This window comes from Myodes glareolus, chromosome 10 (genome assembly GCF_982192425.1).
Source record: "Myodes glareolus chromosome 10, mMyoGla1.1, whole genome shotgun sequence".
Lineage (NCBI taxonomy): Eukaryota > Metazoa > Chordata > Mammalia > Rodentia > Cricetidae > Myodes > Myodes glareolus.
The window spans coordinates 84,436,423-84,455,537 of NC_142035.1; the positions used below are offsets into that span (position 1 = coordinate 84,436,423).

General features: G+C 40.2%; 1 protein-coding gene across 4 annotated transcripts in view; it reads left to right on the top strand.

Annotated features, from left to right (window-relative positions):
* The window catches only part of Ttc17 (tetratricopeptide repeat domain 17), a 112,706-nt gene that overhangs the window by 16,785 nt on the left and 76,806 nt on the right, over positions 1-19,115 (top strand). For all 4 annotated transcript variants that reach the window (XM_048443584.3, XM_048443586.3, XM_048443587.3 and 1 more), the window contains exons 2-10: positions 2,311-2,400; positions 8,775-8,944; positions 9,519-9,630; positions 9,984-10,115; positions 11,526-11,635; positions 12,359-12,503; positions 12,910-13,049; positions 15,631-15,791; positions 17,934-18,046. In XM_048443584.3, coding sequence (XP_048299541.3) covers positions 2,311-2,400; positions 8,775-8,944; positions 9,519-9,630; positions 9,984-10,115; positions 11,526-11,635; positions 12,359-12,503; positions 12,910-13,049; positions 15,631-15,791; positions 17,934-18,046 — 1,173 coding nt within the window. The remainder of the gene's footprint in view (positions 1-2,310; positions 2,401-8,774; positions 8,945-9,518; positions 9,631-9,983; positions 10,116-11,525; positions 11,636-12,358; positions 12,504-12,909; positions 13,050-15,630; positions 15,792-17,933; positions 18,047-19,115) is intronic.

Genomic DNA, 19,115 nt, shown 5'->3' on the forward strand with positions numbered 1-19,115 from the left:
TTCAAATGCCAGCTCCATTTTTCCCTACAGTATAATTTTTCTAAATATAGTTCATATTTCTTTCCTTAAAAAGAGCAGGTGAAAACAATTCTGCCTTTTCTTTGTGATTCGGGGCATCTTTTGCACCATCAGGAAATGGAAATTGGTAGTGTTTATCACTTGATGAAAAGCCACAGTGAACTTGGAGATCCTAGTGTGCAGTATGGTTGGTTGGTTGATCAGTTGGTTTCTTTATTTATTTTTTTGAGACAGTAAAATATAGCCCAGACTGGCCTCAAACTCATAATCTTGCCTCATACTCTTGAGTATTATGTTTAAACTTCCTCTCTTTGATACTTGGTTTTGATCCTGAAGGTCTTTAAATGCTTTAGATTATGCCATTGTATCATTCCTTTCCCCACTGCACAGAGAAAACATAGGAGTATGTAATTCCAAGTGTTCAATCGGTGTACCAGGCCTATAGAGACTTTCTAAGCACATGGGCGAGCGTATGCTCTGGTTTTTACAAGACTGCTAAGCAGACACTCATTTATAGTTTTCTGAGGAAAGGTACTCAAAAGGAGAGGTATCTATGCTTGGCACTATATACCAAGGTAATTGCCATAACATTTTAGAATTTAAGACCTTGAAATTACTGCAATAAAAATATGTGTCAGGTCATAAGTCTTCCCTTGCTAAACCTTTATCTGGCAAAGATCCACGCCATTTGCTGTCACCTCAAAAAGAGAAACCCAGCTGTCAGCTACCCTTTCTGTCAGCTAATAATTTTATCCTGATGTCTCTGCTTCTTTACTAGACCCTTTACTGCATCTTTACTGCATTCAAGGAAATGCAGCACTCTTTTCTCACAATGGAATGTGAGGAGAAGTCTGGTACAGCCATGTCTGTGTCCGCACTTCTAAATCTAAAGTAAGATTATTCATCCTCTAGCTCTGAAATGTGAAGTCTTCATCTGTCTTATTATTCCTGCAAGTCCTTCAGATAGCAGGTAAACAATGGACGTGGGTGTTTGATACAGAGGACTGTTCCCCTACCTCCTGCCCCTCTTGGTTCTTAGTTTTCTGGAAACTCCATTCAATAGCTGCTGCTTGAGGTCCAGGCAAATTGCAAGTAAACAAGCACTCTTTGCTTCCTATGCAAAGCTTTTTATACTCGGGCCGCAGGCTATAGCTTTTACGCTTTATTTTTGTTCCATTCCATTCTATTGCTTTATTGATAAGATTAGGTATCTAATATCCATTCAACTAAAAATGTTGTAGTGAGTGTCTTTATATATAGGTTTGCCTCCCTGTTTCAGAGTACCTCAGTTTCCTGGGGTTTGTTTTGCTAAGTGAAGGATCATGTAGTAACGGGGAACATGTTGATGTAATGTTGTAGATAACCCTGAGAAAGTGAGAGCAAATCTCAAAGCCTACTGCCAGTATATGGGGTTCATCTTCCTACATCAGCAACCACATAGTTGCTTGATCTGTTGGTCAGAGAACCCACACTAAGTAATAAATCTTATATCATCTTTGATTTATGACTTCTCCAAATGGCCTTACAAAAATGTATTTTTGATATCTTTTATCTCTTTCACATCTATTCAGATATGAAATGTACTGTCAAAACTAGGCAGCTGGTTTTTGTTTTGTTTTGTTTTGCTATTACAGGTATGAAAAATATTTAAAGGAACTTATTTTATTCTTTGATTGGGATTCCCCTCTGTATGCTGTGAATATGTTTTATTGCTACTGATTAATAATGAAGCTTCCTTCTGCCAATGGCTTAGCAGAGTAAAGCGAAGTGGAAAATCCAAACAAAGATGTAGAGAGAGAGTAGGCAGTCAGAGAGATGTGGTCACCAGAGGAGAAAGACGCCCAGAACTTTACCAGTAGACCACAAGCCTCATGGTAAAATATAGAATAATAGAAATGGGCTAATTTAAGATATAAGAGCTTAAGCTATTGGCAAAACAGTATTGCAAATAATATAGATTCTGTGTGATTATTTTGGGTCTGGGCAACCAGGAACGAAAGAGCAGTCTCCGCCTACAATTATTTGTTACCAAGTACTTCTCTTCCTTAGTTTACTCAAGGTGCTGAAAATGACTCTGCAGGCTGAGCTCACCAAGCAGCCCCTCCCACCCAAATGCAATCACCTCTACCTCCATGCAATCACTGTTGATATGCTCTGTAAACATACCAAGCAACTGGCACAAACTAGAATTGTGATAGGACCGCAGTTGAAATCATTAAATGGAACTTTATTAGTCTAAATAGACATTAATGAAATGGGAGTTTAATTTACTTATTTATTGCTTTCTTGTAGGTGGATTCACCAATGAACTTGAAGCATCCCCATGACTTAGTCATATTAATGAGACAAGAAACAACAGTTAACTACCTCAAAGAATTAGAGGTGAGGCAGCTGGACATATGATGCACAACTGAAACGTCTGCCTCTTAAGAGCTGATCGTGTTCAAAGAACTAGAACATACCATTAAGCCCAATTCCTGTGACTTTTTTAGGAATACAGTTTTAGATTTTGCTTTGAGGTGGGGTCTTTCAAAACAATTTTTCAAATTACTTTGTCAAAGCGGTGTGTGTGTGTGTGTGTGTGTGTGTGAGAGAGAGAGAGAGAGAGAGAGAGAGAGAGAGATCAGGTAATTTGCTCCACACAGTTTTACACATGTATGTACTACATACTGACTACTCCCACCCCTCCCCCACCTCCCTACTACCTCTGTCTACACTCATTCTCTCCATCAAAGTGATTGGAGGAACAGAATATCCTGGTGGAGGTAACAATTCTCCCTCACTTTTCCTAGAATAGGGTCTGTATCATTGCTCCCATCCCCACCTCAGTATGTGCTAGGGTGCTCTCTGGAGAAGAGGACAGTGCTCTGTGGTATGGTCTGGGAAGAGTTGGGGGGAAATATAAAACAGAAGAAAGGAGCTGGACATGATTGCTCACATCTGGAATCTCAGCACTCCAAAGGCAAAGAAGCAAATAGATCTCTGGGACTTTGAGGTTAGCCTGGTCTATATAGAGTTCCAGGATTATGCAGAGAGACTTTGTCTCAAAAAGAAGAAAGAAAAAGAAGGGGAAGGAAGAAACCAGACAGGTAGCATACAACCACTATCCCAGCTCTTGAGTCCCAGGCCAGTCCAGTGTGCATGGAGAGCTACTGTATCCAAAACAGAAAAGTTCTCATGAAACCTAAATCATATCCATTCATTCTGCAGAAGTAAAAACTAGGGTGCACATAAAATAAAAATAAATAAATAAATATCTAGGTTCTCACCTGTGGTCTTTTCTTATGGTTAAGTCAAAAAGTCTTAACCAGATTGTACCATGAAAGCTTAAAAGTTATACTTGGAAAAACAATATACGAGTTTTGTTTGATGAACAAACCAAGCAGTATTTTTAGGCTCTGATTTTTACCATTTATATCTATGAACTGGGTTTGCTCAATAACATGCAGTAATTGGAAAAACTAAATTTCCCCCCATAAACTATCTACTTGAAAGTTATAATGTAAATCATATCTCAGTCTTAAGGAAACTAAGTTATAGAAAAAGTCATGTGCCAGGTGAGAGAAAGTATTGGGAGTAAGCAGGAGGAAATTGTGTGGAGTGCTATACAGGAAGGGACACTAAGGATCGGCTCACCTTAGCCAGAAGAACTAAAACAAGACCTGCTCGGGTTCTCAAGGCAGACACAGCAGAACTAGAGGTAGAAGACTCATGACTTGTTCTTTGTTTTTTTGGTTTGGGGAAATTTTGTTATTCTTCTCTCTTAGTTTGCTTTCTATTAAAAGCAATATGACTACCCCTCCAAACTTGGGAAGGAGAGGGCTTATTTGGCTTGTGCATCCACATCACAGTCCATTGTGAAGGGAAGTCAGGGCGGGAAGCTGGAGGCAGGAACTGAAGCAGAAATCATGAAAGAACATAGCTTACTGACTCGTGGTCAGTGCCCCTTTTTATAACTCCCAGAATTGCCTGCCCGGGACTGGTACCTCTCGCAGTGTGCTGGACTCTCACCAATCGTTTTAATAAAGAAGGTGCTCCCGCACACTTGCCTGTGGACCATTCTGATGGAGTCAAAGCTTTTTCTCAGTTAAGGTTCCCACTCCCAGATAACCTTGTGTCAAGTTGTCAAAAGAGGGGAGAAAAAAGAAACTTCACTAGTACAGTCTTGTGGGCATTGAACCCAGAGTACGCGGGCAACCCCCATACTTCTGAGCTGTGTCTGTGCTCCCAGTGGCTTACCTCTTACCTTGAAAGTCAGATCCTGTTAAACTAAGTCAGTAATTCATTTTCTGACCACACTAAGCTCTGAATGTCATTGACATAAATTCAGACTGGTACCTCTATTAACATATATGTGTCTATAGATGTTTAATTTGTGTACAGTAAAAGGGAAGGCTTTTGGTACCTGTGAACTTTTACCTACAGGTAGAGTGTTCTTAGAACATAGAACTCAGTGTCGCAATATTTTAAAAGAAATTTCTCACCCTGCTACCACCAGCTTTGTCACTTAAACTTTGGAAATGTTGATATTTTTCCACTAATATCAGGAATACAACAGTAGATTTCTTTGCAGGGATTCATGTTTTGAAGTATGACCTGTTTTTCTTAAACATAGTGTTCAAATAAATGGTAATGGTTCAGAAGTTAGTTTTAACTTTTACATGCATAAAGACATTGTGTCTACTTACTGCTGTTACTTTTTTAGTGACATAAATAAAAGAATCCAGTTTAATGATAGATGGGGGACATGTAATTAATTCATCCAGTGAGTGAAATGCAAAGGGAAAGCACTGGATCCACCCTTTCTGGAGTAAGTTTAGTGTAGGAATTTGTGCTTATTTCATACAGACAGGAGCGACAGGTGAGATACAAATACAGATGCTAAGTGAATGGCCACACCGAAAAGCAGTGGAAACACCACCCGTGAAAGCAGAAGGGGACAGAAACACTAGTGGGGACCATAGCCACCAACAGGCTATAGTGTCCGTGTTTCAGCTCTTGGAGCTGAGACACTGACTGTGCTCTGGGTGGGTGAAGGGGCAAGAGCAGGCTTACTTCTTCAATACGGGTAGAGTCAAATTCTGCTCTTACAGAGGATCTGAGGAGAAAATTACCAAAAGGTCAAGTAAAGGCTGGTAATCCAGAAGGAAACAAGGCGCCCAGCAGTTCCCATTCTACCCCTCTCATATTCCCCCAAATTTCTCCCTTCCAACTTCACGTTTGTTTGTTCATTTTGATAACCTACCAAGTCCAAGTAGGTTATCAGTATGCTCATGGGTGTGAGACTATCTGCTGGAGGAGGGAAACCCACCGTGGACCATATCCTCAGTAGCTCCTCAGTATGAGGTAGGAGGACCTTGAGATAATCTGTGCCCTCTCCATGCTGGGATTCTGGTGCCTCAGTGTGCAGGGATCACAGCTCTGCTCCCCATCCTCTGGCTCTTCCACTCTTCCTGCCTGCTCTTCTGCCATGTCCTTGATCCTTGGTGTGGTGATCATTAATACTGATGTTTCATTTAGGACAGCGCTGAGTCTCTTATCCTCAGCACCTTGTACGTGTCTCCACTGAGTGCTGCCCACTGCAGGAAGCAGCTTCTCTGACCAAGGCTGAGAGCAGCCCAGGCCTAACTGCACTGGAAGCTGGGTCGACCTGACCAGTGGGATTCTGATGCAAACAAGGATTTAAAATTGGATTTCAAAAGGAGGGAAGAAAGACACAGTTGGGTTAGGTATTTGATATTAAGAGATTGCTATTTTAAATATATGGCAATGACATGATAGTTTTATGTTTCTAAGTTATTTTCTTACTGATAAAAAAATTAAAATAGGGGGTGGTCACTGAAGAGATGGCTCAACAGTAAGAGTATTGCTGCTCTTGCAGAGGACCAATTCTCATGGTGGCTCACAACTGTCTGTAACTCCAATTCCAGAAGGTCCAGTACCCTTTTCTACCCTCTCTGGGCAGCATGCATGAATGTGGCACACACACACACACACACACACACACACACACACACACACACACAAACATACACATGCCCACATAAAATAAAATAAATGAATCTTTAAAAAAAAATTCTCAGGGCTATTCTCAGAAAGATAGAAGCCCACAGAAGAACAGCCAAGCAATATGAATGAACCTGTTTAAAGTTTCCACTTGGCAAGATGGCCCAGTAGGTCGAAGTACTTGCTACATGGGCCTGAAATGATACTGGATTTGATTTCCACATACATGCCAAGAGAGGCACTTATATACACATAATAATAAATAAAATTCAAAATTTTTAAGTAAAAAAAAAGTTCTGAAAAACAATCACATGTCTACTCATCATCCCATTGACCAAAGAAAATCACATGGCTAAGCTTGTTATGTACATTAGGAAAAATGGGGTGGGAGGAGCACATTGGGAACAGATCGTAAGGTATAGAACATGCTCTTTTTAATAAGAAAATCTTTCTTAAAATACTTATGCTTATATTTGTGTGTTGTGTGTGTGTGTGCATGTGTGTCTTTATGGGAAGGGTCTTTATGTGTGCAGGCACCCCTGGAGACAGGAGAGGGTCAGATTCCCAGGAGTCGAAGTGTCAGGCTGTTGTGAGCCCCTGATGGGGGTGCTTGAGAGTGAACTCGGGTCCTCTAGGAGATCACTATATACTTTTCTTCACCGGGGCATATTTCCATCCCCTTTTGCTTTTTGAAGCAGGGTTTCATGAAGCCCTGGCTAGACTCAAACTTGCTATGTAGCTGAAGCTGTCTTTGACTTTCTAATCCTCTTGCCTTTGCCTCCCAAGTGTTGGGATTACATATAATCTCACTTGGTTGAATCATAAAAACTTAACAGCTAATTACTTGGAGTCTGACTTTCTGAGCTACTTACCAAGTCCCTGATCCATAAGGCTATCAGAGAAGACACTGCCTATATAGTAACATTCTCAGTAGCTAAAGTAAAACCTACTGTTAGCTTGCCTACTAGAGGGCCACAGGATTTCGAACATCATGTTGTGTAGGCTGGAGTCCACAGAGCAGTGGTGTAAAATTATTTTGTGAGGTGCAGGAGGACACAAAGGAGTATGATGTAGCCAATCATAGTAATGTGATCTCCCATGATAGTTAAAACCTATATGTCATACCCATCAGAACACATCAATAAAAAATAAGTTTAAGGATATGGACTCTGTTGTGGTCTGCTAGTAGCATTTTTATAATCACCATGAAGAACACATTTGACATTGTAAATCAGATGCAGGACTGGTAGGATACTGCTCAGCCTAGGGACCGAGTTCAATCTCCAGAACCAACATGATGGCAGGAGAGAACTGACTCCCACATGCTGTCCTCTGACCACACACCTAATTGTACTCCCAGCAGAATGCTTGCACTGAACATGCGTGAGTCTCTTAGGGGAAAGTAAACTGATTACCTAGTAGCCATCAGTTGCCAATAGCTCTCCTGCTAGAGGTGAAATCTGTAAGTCCTTCCCCAGTCCTTGCTGGAGTTTTCCCTGACTTGGCCTTGTGAGTGCTTCACAGTGCTCTGAGTTTATGATGCAGCAGCTGTCGTGTCTGTGTGACACTGTCCTCTGCCATCTCCTGCGACGAGAGCCTTGGAGGGAGAGTTTGGTATTGATGTCCAAATAGGGCTGAGCACTCCACAGTCTCTTCCTCTCTGTATTACTCACCGTCCACAGCAGAAGGAAGCTTCTCTGATATAAAGGTTGTGAGACTAATCTATGGGTATAGTAGTGAGTATTTACAGTATAGTTTAAGCTGAATACTGATAATTGAGTTTTCTTCTAGGACCTGTGACCTGCTTAGATATAAGTTTTTGGTCCAGTTAACCATTATTTTAGTTTTAAAGGTTTTTTTTTAATTAAAAAAATGTTGTGTATGTGGGTCAGGTATATTCAGGTGAGTGTGGGTGTCCATGTGAACCAGAGGAGGTCAGATCCCTTTCAGTTAGAATTATAGGGTGTTGTGAGCCACTTGGTGTGAATGCTGGAAACTAAACTCAGGTGCTCTTAACTACTGAGCCATGTCTCCAGTCCCTAACATTTTGTTGTGTTTAAAGTAAAGAAAAAGTTTAGAGAAGTAACCTAAGCATTGACAAAAATAAAGATATTTTTATATACATTCATGTAGAAAATGTGAAGCTATAACAACTGATAAAGGCAAATCTGCACATACAGTGTTACGTCTAGCACTGTGTACAGCAGTACATCAACATAAGACCAGTTATGAAAACAATTGAGTTTTTTATTTTGGGTCAATACATACATTAGCAAAATAATATTTTAAGAGAGTAACAGAACAAATGAATCCTGCATATGGATACCTTTTAGAGAGACTGATGTGTGTTAACTAGGGTAATTTAGGGCATTTCAGAATCTTTGTCTTCCTCTAACTAACTAGTTCAGTGCTCATTACATTCTCCTTTCATTTCAGTGGCATCTAGCTGATTTTTAAGCCATTTTTTTTAAACTTACATTTATTTGTGTGTGAAAGTATGCATGCATGCATGGTCAATTATGTCTGTGTGTGTGTGTGTGTGTGTCTGTGTGTCTGTGTGTGTGCGCGCACGTGCTGAAGCACACATAGGTACATGCAAAAATGCATGACAATTAGAAAACAACTTGCAGAAAGTTCTTCTGTCCTATCATGTGAAATCTGGAAATGGTCAGATCCTCAGGCCTGGTAGCAAGTGTCTTTACCTGCTGAACCATCTCACTGGTCCCCTTGTGTTTTTATTTTCTTACTAGAAGCAATTAGTTGCTCAAAAAATTCACATAGAGGAGAATGAGGACAGAGACACAGGACTAGAACAGAGGCACAATAAAGAAGACCCTGACTGCATCAAGGCTAAAGTGCCCTTGGGAGACCTGGATCTGTACGATGGCACATACATAACCCTGGAGAGCAAGGACATCAGGTAAAACGGTTCTCTTTCTAAGGCCTGAATCAGTAAGAAGTTCCTGAAAGTTAAGATTCATCACTGATTAAAGTTCAAAGTGCAAAATCTAGCAGGCCAGTTAAGATGTATTTCTCTACAATATAAAACGGAGCTATTTACAGCAAAAAGTAAGAGACAAGTGCCCAGTAAACATGTGGAAATACTTCTCTGAATTTATCATATGAGTGTAAGTTAAAACAGTTTCATCTACTACACTGCAAAAATCGCCCATGAAGATCAGTATCTATAAGAACATGAAAGGCTATCAGTGGCTCTCTCACTTGGTCTGACATTTCTAGAAAACACTTAGCCATTATTTACCAGTCTTCGAAAGACCACCATCTTAGCCACTACTATTTTCTGATTCTTGCTGTTTCTCTTTTGACTTGAATCCCCAAATACTTGACTTTTTATTGCAGCTGTGTGGAAAGTTGCAAATGTTGGCTGAGTACTGTTGCTTACAAGGTCGAGGTGCAGGGAGAATGTGAGTGAATTAGAGTTCCTCAAAGCAGTGTTTTACCTCTTTCATTCATTCATTGCTTCTTGATTTTAGCCCTGAGGATTTCATAGACACAGAATCTCCTGTCCCTCCAGATCCGGAACAACCTGATTGCACTAAAATTCTAGAACTTCCATATAGTATACATGCTTTTCAGCACTTACGAGTAAGTGGAGAATTTTAGAGTTTTGGGGCGGGGGGGAGAGACATACTTTTTTTTTTTTTTTTGGTCTTATGTTTATAACAAGTTTTTGTTTGTTTGCTTGCTTGGCGTTTTTTGGTTTTTCAAGACAAGTTTTCTATGTGTAGCTTTGAAACCTGTCCTGGAACTCACTCTGTAGACCAGGCTGGCCTTGAACTCATAGAGATCTCCTGAGTGCTGAGATTTAAGGCATGTGCCACCATCGCCGGGCCACCTACAAGTCTTATATCTTTAAAATAAATGCTACAGGATACTGTGTTTCTTACATCTTACATTCTCTACTATTACTGTGTTTTTTGAATTGCCTCCTCCTTTAGGGTGTGCAAGAAAGAATTAATCTATCTGCCCCTCTTTTACCTAAAGAAGATCCAATCTTCACATATTTATCTAAACGCTTAGGAAGGAGTATCGACGACATAGGTCACCTCATTCATGAAGGCCTGCAGAAGGTGAGTCACACAGTGACTGACTGAGCCAGGAGGCTGTGTGTGCACATGGATGTGTTCCTTTCAGGATACTTGCTTTGCTTCTTCCTCTAGAGGAGGATCCAAAGTTGTGATTACATAGGTACAAAAATACAGCATTCTACAGGAGAGGGCCTTAGGTAGGGTCATTTCCTTTATCAGGAAGAGATACTGAAAATATTTATTTAAACTAATAAAAGAAAGAAAGAAAATGAAAAGAACACTAGTAGAAACAATGGGGCTTATAAACTAGGTTCTCTCGGTTCAGCTTGTAAGAAAATTAACCGTGGATGCATCTGTACACAGCACACATTACCACCACTCTCTTCCCCAGTTACACTCATGTCTTCTGTCATTTGTTCACAAGAACTTCCTCCCGAGGCTGAGCTGGGAAACTCTCTCAAACCCACCAGCCCAAGACTAGCATGGGCAGCACAGGGTGACCCCAGCTCCAAAGTTTTTCTTTCTAAAGGAAGAAAAAACAAAAAGGAAGTAGGAAATTATGTAAAGTGAGCCAAGAATGTGTAGGGATTCCAAAGACACTTGTTGCTCTTTTCTTCCCTGTTCTAAGGAGTACCAGGCTGGGGTGTATGGCTCATTGGTATACTGCTTGCCCAGCCCTTGTAGGGCCCTGACTTCCAGCTTCAACACTGCATAAACCAGATATGGCAGGTATGTGCTTGTCTTTCAGTACTCTGAAGACAGACAGGAGCATCAGAAGTTCATGGTCATCCTTGCACTACATAGCAAATTTGAGACCAGCTAGAACTACATGAGACCTCATTTGCTAGAAGAAAATACAGTTCTGTGTCTAAGCAGTATTAATTATTAAGATGTATTATTACAGTTATACATTGTTTATTATGTATTGTTTATTCAGATACATGACTCTATATATTGAGAGAAAATTTTAAATAAAAGTAAGAAAAGTTTTATTTTCAAGTGCATTTCTAATTTTTATAGAAGTTAACCTCTTCACCTTGTCTTTCCAAAGACAAGTTTGCATTCTCAGAACTTGAGGAATCAGGAAAATTGGGGTGGATGCTCCCTCACTGACAGTGATAGGACTTTGTTGCTTGTTCATTTGTGTGTTTACTTGCTTGTGAGAGACAGGGTCTCATTATGAGATTCCGTCTTCCCTGAAACTCATTGTGTAGCCCAAACAGCCTCAAAGTCTTAACAATTCTCCTGCCTCAGCCCCCACCGTGACTCCACGAGGGTCTTTGGAAGGGTTGGTGTTCTGTGCTGTACCCTGTGTTCTTATCAATGTAGCTCACCTTACTTCCTTCATCTTGAGTTCCAGAAGAGCCAGTGTTTGAGCTGTGCTCATTTTGAACATCCTCAGTCAAATAAACTGTCTTCTCTTGTATGTGCTCTTGTTTTGCTTCCTCCTAGAACTCTTCCTCATGGGTGCTGTATAACCTGGCTTCATTTTACTGGAGAATAAAAAATGAACCGTATCAGGTAGTGGAATGTGCCATGCGAGCACTTCACTTCTCTTCCAGGTAAGATTCCTCCTCTTCAGGACCTCCTGACTAGCTGCATCACTGCAGACTGTTAAAGAGTAACACATATGGAACAATAGAAGCATTGTTGTGTTATAACTACACACTTCTCCATCTCTTAAAGAAATTAGTCTCATCTCAAAAAGATAAAGATCACAGATGTCAATAAGTTCAAAGTGAAAACTATGTAATATACTTTTCATTAAGTTTATAAGGTAAGTAGGCTGTGGCTCACATGAGATATTAGCGCCAGGACATACACTGGAGGAATTAGCATGAGTTGAACTGCCTTTTTTTATTATATGTGTAGACATATGTATGTGCGTGCCTGTACCCACACATTGCATGGATAGAAGCCTGATGTAAAGGTGCATCAGGTGTCTTCCTCTGTCACTCTCCACCTTATTTTTAAGACACTGTCTCTCGCTGAACCTGAAGTTTGATATTTTTGCCAGATTAGCTGATTGGTCAGCAGGCTCCTGGGATCCTCCTATGCTTAAAAAAGTGTGAGCGCTGAAGGTCCAGCCCCTAAAATGGACATCTCTTAAAGCCAATATAAGCCACAAATGACTTTTTCAATCATAAAATGTCTGTGAGATCTGTTTTGTGGCAGCGTGTGTAGCTGTGAGGTTGAGAAAGGACCGTCAGTAACTTAAAGATGAGAGGTAAAACATGAGGAGTAGATACACAGTCATGACCTCCAGTTGCCTTCTTCTCTTGTAGGCACAATAAAGACATTGCTCTGGTCAATTTGGCCAATGTTCTGCACAGAGCACATTTCTCTGCTGATGCTGCTGTCGTGGTCCATGCAGCTCTGGATGACAGCGACTTCTTCACCAGCTACTATACACTGGGGAATATATACGCAGTAAATACTACTGTTCTGTTTATTGAGCTAGAACAGTTGCTAGAGGGGAGTGAGCTTTGTTTATTTATTTCCTCTTGTTTTCTCTCAGAAGACTGCTTTTTTGTTTCCATTTTTGTCTGAACAATGGAAATAAAATGATTAGTGGGAGGGGGAAAAACACCTCAATGTTGTGTCATAATGTTCTTAGCTTTGGACAGAAATAGAATTAAACTGAAATTCTAACCTGCAAGATAAACCTCTTAAAAATAGCAGGTCTTTCCAGCTATGGTATGCCTTGCTGTTGTGGGATTCATGAAAGCAGTTTTCACTGCAGAAAAAGTGAATCATGAGGGCTTTAGACAGATACAACCATCTAAACATTTCTTCCACTGTGTTATGTATGTGTGTGTTTATTTTGTCTCCCCAGATGCTCGGGGAATACAACCACTCGGTACTCTGTTATGACCATGCTCTGCAGGCCAAACCTGGGTTTGAGCAAGCAATAAAGAGGAAGCATGCTGTCCTCTGTCAGCAAAAACTGGAACAGAAGCTAGAGGCTCAGCATAGGTAACTGGAAGCAAAAATGTACTGAAGCACCAGCACCACAGACCCTTGGGTTAAAACCATCCCAAGTGGCATCACCTTAACATGGTCAGAACAACTAAGGAGAAAACCTCTTCATACTGCAGGGCCACCCTGTTCACTAAATCCAAGTGACTTAGCACTGTTCATTGACAGGTAGCTGACTCTCCAACATCATCAGTGCCAGGAATAGAGAACATTTGTAATGAAAAGCTCCCAGTTTAGATCTTTCTAAGTTGTTTATTTTGAGGCACAGTTTCATTCTCTAGCCCAGAGTCTTAGTTACTTTTCTATTGCTGCAAAGAGACAGCATGACCACAGCAACTTATAAAAGAAGAGAGTTTAGTTGGGCTTGCTTACAGTTTCAGAGTGTTAGTTCCTAACCATCGTGACAGAGAACATGGCAACAGGCAGACAGGCAGTCATGGTTCTGGAGCAGTAGCTGAGAGCTTACATCTCATCCACAAGTAGCAGGAAGAAAAAGAGAGAGACTGAGCCTTTTGAAACCTCAAAACCCACACCCAGTGACATACCCACCAACACGCCCACACCTCCTAATCCTTCCCAAAATGTCTCCACAAACTTCACACCAAGCTTCAAATATGAGATACATTCTTGTTCAAACTACACCACTCAGACTAACCTAGAACTCACTATGTAGCTCAAAATAGCTATGAGCTCTCAGCAGGCCTCCTGTCTTAGCCTCCAAGTACTAGGATCACAAATGTGAGGCACCATCCCCAGCGTCTTGACCTCTTGTTGCTCTCATGACACTTGGTGCTCTTGGGGAGGCTCTAGGTATTCAGGAATTCTACTGATAATAGTTTTATTTTAACAGAATATAGTGTGTCAGTAAAATCACATGTGCACACAGTATTTTCTCTTTCTTTAAGCTTTTAGCTCCTAGGGTCAGACATTGCTTTTGTCCCACATTGTCACTGGGTATATGTTAGGTTGAACAGCAATGGAGCTCTTTTCTACATGATCCTATCAGGATTCCTGGCAAAATATGTTTGCTTCCATAGATAATAAGGCCCACTAAGAAACTTGATATGATTCAGAAGAGTTTTTTGTTCCTCAAAATTAACCTTCGTGTTTTGGGTCTATTTTGGTTATTAAAGAATTAAAGTGGAATTTAGGACCCATTAAATGTGCATATTTGCTCGTTTCCTAGTTTATTTAAAGCATTGTGTAGTGAGACAAAATGGTAGCATGCTTCCTTGTAACAGACTTCTATTCCACTGGATCAGAATATGCATATGTCCTGGCTGAAGATCTTCCAGTGTAATTCTTAGTACCCGAACTCACTCCCTCACAGTCTTCATACTCTAAATTCTCCATGTTATAATCAGTGTATAATAAAGTTCCAGTATTTAACTATAATCAGGCAGCTGGCTCATTGAAATCAGATGATGATGAATATTTCTAAACAATATTTCTCTATTTTAAGGAACTAGAATATGAGACCAGAACACTATGGCCAATAAATATGAACATGAGAAAAGGATTCTAAACTAATTTTGACTGTCAGTGGAATATACATTGCCATGATAAAACTTCATGACCAAAAGGAACTTGGGGAGGAAAGTGTTCATTCCATTTTCAAACTTACAGTTCATCATTGAGTGAAGTCAGGGCAGGAACCTAGAAGCAGGAACATAGAGGATGCTTGCTCAGCCTGGTTTCTTATAACACCTAGGACCATCAGTCCATGAGTGGCACTGTCCCCTATGGGGTGGGCCCTCGTATTCAATCATTAATCAAGAAAATGTCCACAGGCTTGCCTGAAGCCCAAAGAAGCATTTTCTCAGTTGTAGTTCTGCTTCTTAGATAACTCTAGCTTGTGTCAAGTTAACATAGAACTAGACAGCACAGATACAGCTTCTAGTTAACTTATATATTTGTGAATCCTCTGTCTATGATGCAAAGGAGTAAATGTAGAACTTGTACATGCTAGGCAAGTTCTCTGACATAGCCTCAACCCTAAATTCATTTTAGCTGATTTATAGAGACAGAGAGATGTGCTGTACTCTGTGAAATTTCAATGCATGAATTTATTGTCAAGAGCTATCTCTTGCCTGTTCACCATAATGATGTGTAAATATTTGAGGAGATAGTGTTTTCAGCTCAGGCAGCTGGGTGGTGTGGGTGGCATTGGGATTTTACTATGGACACAGGAAGCATAAGGGGGAGAGCACATCTTACAGGTAGTCCAGTTCAGTTGGGGCTCGCTGCAGCCGCCCTCTGCTCTACCTCAGTTAGAAGTCATGGGAAATCAAAGCAGATGATTCTGTTTCTTATGACATCTGAAAAGCCCAGCACATCATTTGATTTTAAGAAGGCCTTTGCATTTATGTTTTTTTTCAAATAGTATATTTTAATGTTTCTCAAGTATCAAGTTTAAAACAGCATTTATATAGCATTGCTATTCTTCAACTTGTGGTATAGAGTTTTTATTAATAACAATTATTGCTGGTAACCATAAAGTTTATGTATTTAAGCAAGTTTTTAAAATTCATGATTTTTCAAGGTCTGGCTTTTTCTGATATTAAAAAAAAATGTTAAGGTCCCTCCAGAGAACACTGAATGAATTGAAAGAGTACCAGAAGCAGCATGACCACTACCTGCGGCAACAGGAGATCCTAGAGAAGCACAAGCTGATTCAGGAGGAGCAGATCTTGCGCAACATCATTCACGAGACTCAGATGGCAAAAGAGGCACAGTTGGGTGAGTAGGGTCCTGAGTGCATGCAGGTAGAGAGTCCACTTCCAGCATGTTTGACTGGCAGACTTTTGGGGTAGCCTTAAAAAAATAAAAAGTTATATTTATGATTTTTCTGGATCTTTTTAAGAATGTGTGTGTGTGTGTGTGTGTGTGTGTGTGTGTGTGTGTGTGTATGTGTGTGTGTGTGTGTATACATGAGTATGCCACAATGTATGAGTGGAAGTCAGAGGATAAACCAGAGGAGGGAAAACGGGAAGTTTTCTCCTTCCATCATGTGGGATTGAGGTATCAAACTCAGGTTATCAGGCTTAGCAGCAAGCATTGAGCTATCTCCCAGCCTGGCTTTCTTAAATCTTTTTGTTTGTTTATTTTAATTTTACTGTGTGTGTGTGTGTGTGTGTGAGAGAGAGAGAGAGAGAGAGAGAGAGAGAGAGAGAGAGAGTCTGCGCACGCGTGTGCTCACCTGCCTACTTGTTTGTATTATCATTTGCTTGTAGGTACCTGCAGAAATAGGCATGGGATCTCTTGGAACCAGTGCTAGACAGTTGTGAGATTCCTAGTGTAGGTGCTACGAACCACTCCTGGGTCCTCTGCAAGAGCAGCAAGTACTTTTAACAACTGAGCCATATTTAATGTGCATATCATTCTCCTAGAGATCTTGGTTCAGCCCAATTTCTGACCCAGGATGTATGAGGTGGAGCTGAGCTCCTGCCCTCATAACAAACACTGTACTGCAGGCATCAAAGTTAATGGTTCTCAATCTTCCTCATGCTGTGACCCTTTAACACAGTTCATGTTGTGGTGACCCAAACCATAAAATTATTTTCATTGCTACTTCATAACTAATTCTGTAACTATTATGAGTCACAATGTAAATATCTGATATGCAACTCCTATGGAAAGGTCAAAGGGTCATGACTCATGGGTTGAGAACCACTATTCTAAGCAAACACAGAGAAATGCTAGAAACAGCGTGTGCATACTCTACCAAAGCAAATGTTGTTTTTTCCCTTGCTTCCCTAAAAACAAACACTATTTTAGAAATAGGAATTTAGACTAGAATTAGTAGGAAATCCTAGCCCAGGTCAGTAGATAAGCCGCAAGGGAGTTCCAAAGTCTTTTCCATAGCTGTCCGTAGAATCGCACGTGTGTGGTCTGTCTGTTTCCACAGTTGTCCGTAGAATCACACATATGTAATCTGTCTGTCTGTCTTTAGAAGAAGGCAGTGCATCACTTTGTTAGCCTCTCTTGAAGTCTATTTTCCCTAAAACAGAGCCACTAGTCTAGAAGAATTTAGGTTGGAAAGAGATCGATGATTTGATTATATCTAGAATATTTTGTTCCTAATTAAATCCCAAGGGAACAGATCTGACAACTCAGCAGCAGAGAATAAAGTCATAGACTGCCTTCAGTTGTTCCCTCCTCTCTTATGAGTATGTTCATCTCAAAGGACTTGAGCATTGGACCTTAGCTGTGACTATTTGTCATCCATTTTACAGTCCCTCTCACGGCTTTTCTTTGCCATTTTGAGAATAAAGAATATATTCAGGTTTTAGGATTATTTAGTGATCAGTCTGTACTAAATGGAACCTGTACTAAATGCTCTCAGATAAGCATTTGAAACAAAATTAAGAACTATATACAACAAATTCTCTCTGTAGAGATAGATGGTCTCTTCAAACCATGAAATCAACATGAACAGAATGTAATTGCTATGATAATTAACTAATGGGGTTAATCTCTCATTGTTTTCTATAGAGAGAAAAACCATGATTTAAAGATTTGTTTAAATTATGTGTATGTGGGGGGCAGTATGTGCAGCACATGAATACAGGTGTTCTCATCAGCCAAGGTGTCAGATCTACCTGGAGCTGGAGTGCCAGTGGTTGAAAACCACTTGGTATGAGTGGTGAGGACCACTCAGGTCATCTAGAAAAGCCGTATGTACTCATAATTACTTAGGCATCTCTCCAACCCTGAACTGGGACTTCTTTAATTATTTCATTTAATTACCTATTAGTAGATAGCCTGAATACTCCTAAGGCTAAGAAAGAGGCACAGTAGTAAAACTCAGAGACTTGCACTAAGAAAAAGCTGTCACTGCATGACCTTGCTCATCATATGTGTAACTTCTTCTTGCCCCAGGAAATCATCAGATATGCCGTCTGGTCAACCAGCAGCATAGTTTGCATTGCCAATGGGACCAACCTGTGCGCTACCATCGAGGAGATATCTTTGAGAATGTGGACTATGTTCAGGTCCTTTTCTTCGTCTCTTCTAGTTCTTACTGACTCACTTATGTATAAATATATCATGTTTTATTCCTTTGACGTTTTGTAAATTCACTTGCTGAAATGTGTGGCTACCGTTTAAAGCTTTTAAGATTTTTATTGTCTATTAAGTGTATGAAGGCAGATTTTGTTGTGAATTATCAGTTGCATTGATAATATTCCATTTCAATAGTACTAGCACTGTGTCTCCGTTCTTGTGCATTTGATTCTTTTCCTCTTTGTTATGGGAGTTAGACTTGACTGTTACTACTGTTTGACTCAGTTTTAATTTATCCTCTGAGCCAGTGATTTTCAATCTTCATAATGCTGTGATCTTTTAATATACTTTTTTATGTTAAAGTGACCCCAACTATAAAATTTTTTCATTATAACTTCGTATAATTTTGCTACTGTCATGAATCATAATGTAAATATCTGACGTACAACCTTGGTGGGGGCAAGACCCACAGGTTGAGAATTACTGGGTTTTTTTGTTTGGGTTTTTGGAGTGTTTTTTTTCCTTTTATGGGGGGGAGCTTGAGACAAGGTTTCTCTCTGTAGCTTTGGAGTCTGTCTTGGAACTTGCTCTGTAGACCAGACTGACTTCGAACTCACAGAGATCCACTTGTGCCTGCCTCCTGAGTGAGAATCACAGTTCTAAGGCATGAGTACATAAAATGTGGGAGAGAGAACCATCTCTTTCCTAAACTTCCATTGTATTGCCCATCCAGAAATACCAACAAAATTATATCGCCAGAAAAAAAAATACTTATTAAGTACCATTGCTAGGAGTGTGCTTTCTCTAACCATCTCTGTGTGCATATATCCACAACACACATACTCATCCACACACGTGTGAACATTCTAGCCTGTCTGTTTTGCAAGAGAGAGTATGTAACTATAGTGATACTGAGTAGTATGAAACTGTTGCTGGGAGAGTAATAGAGGGCGCATGCACAACCAGATTAATGATCATAGAGCAGCTATAAAAACAAAACCAGCATTTATCCTGTCCTCCGTATGACTCATTGTGCACTGTCCTAAAGAAATTTCTGTT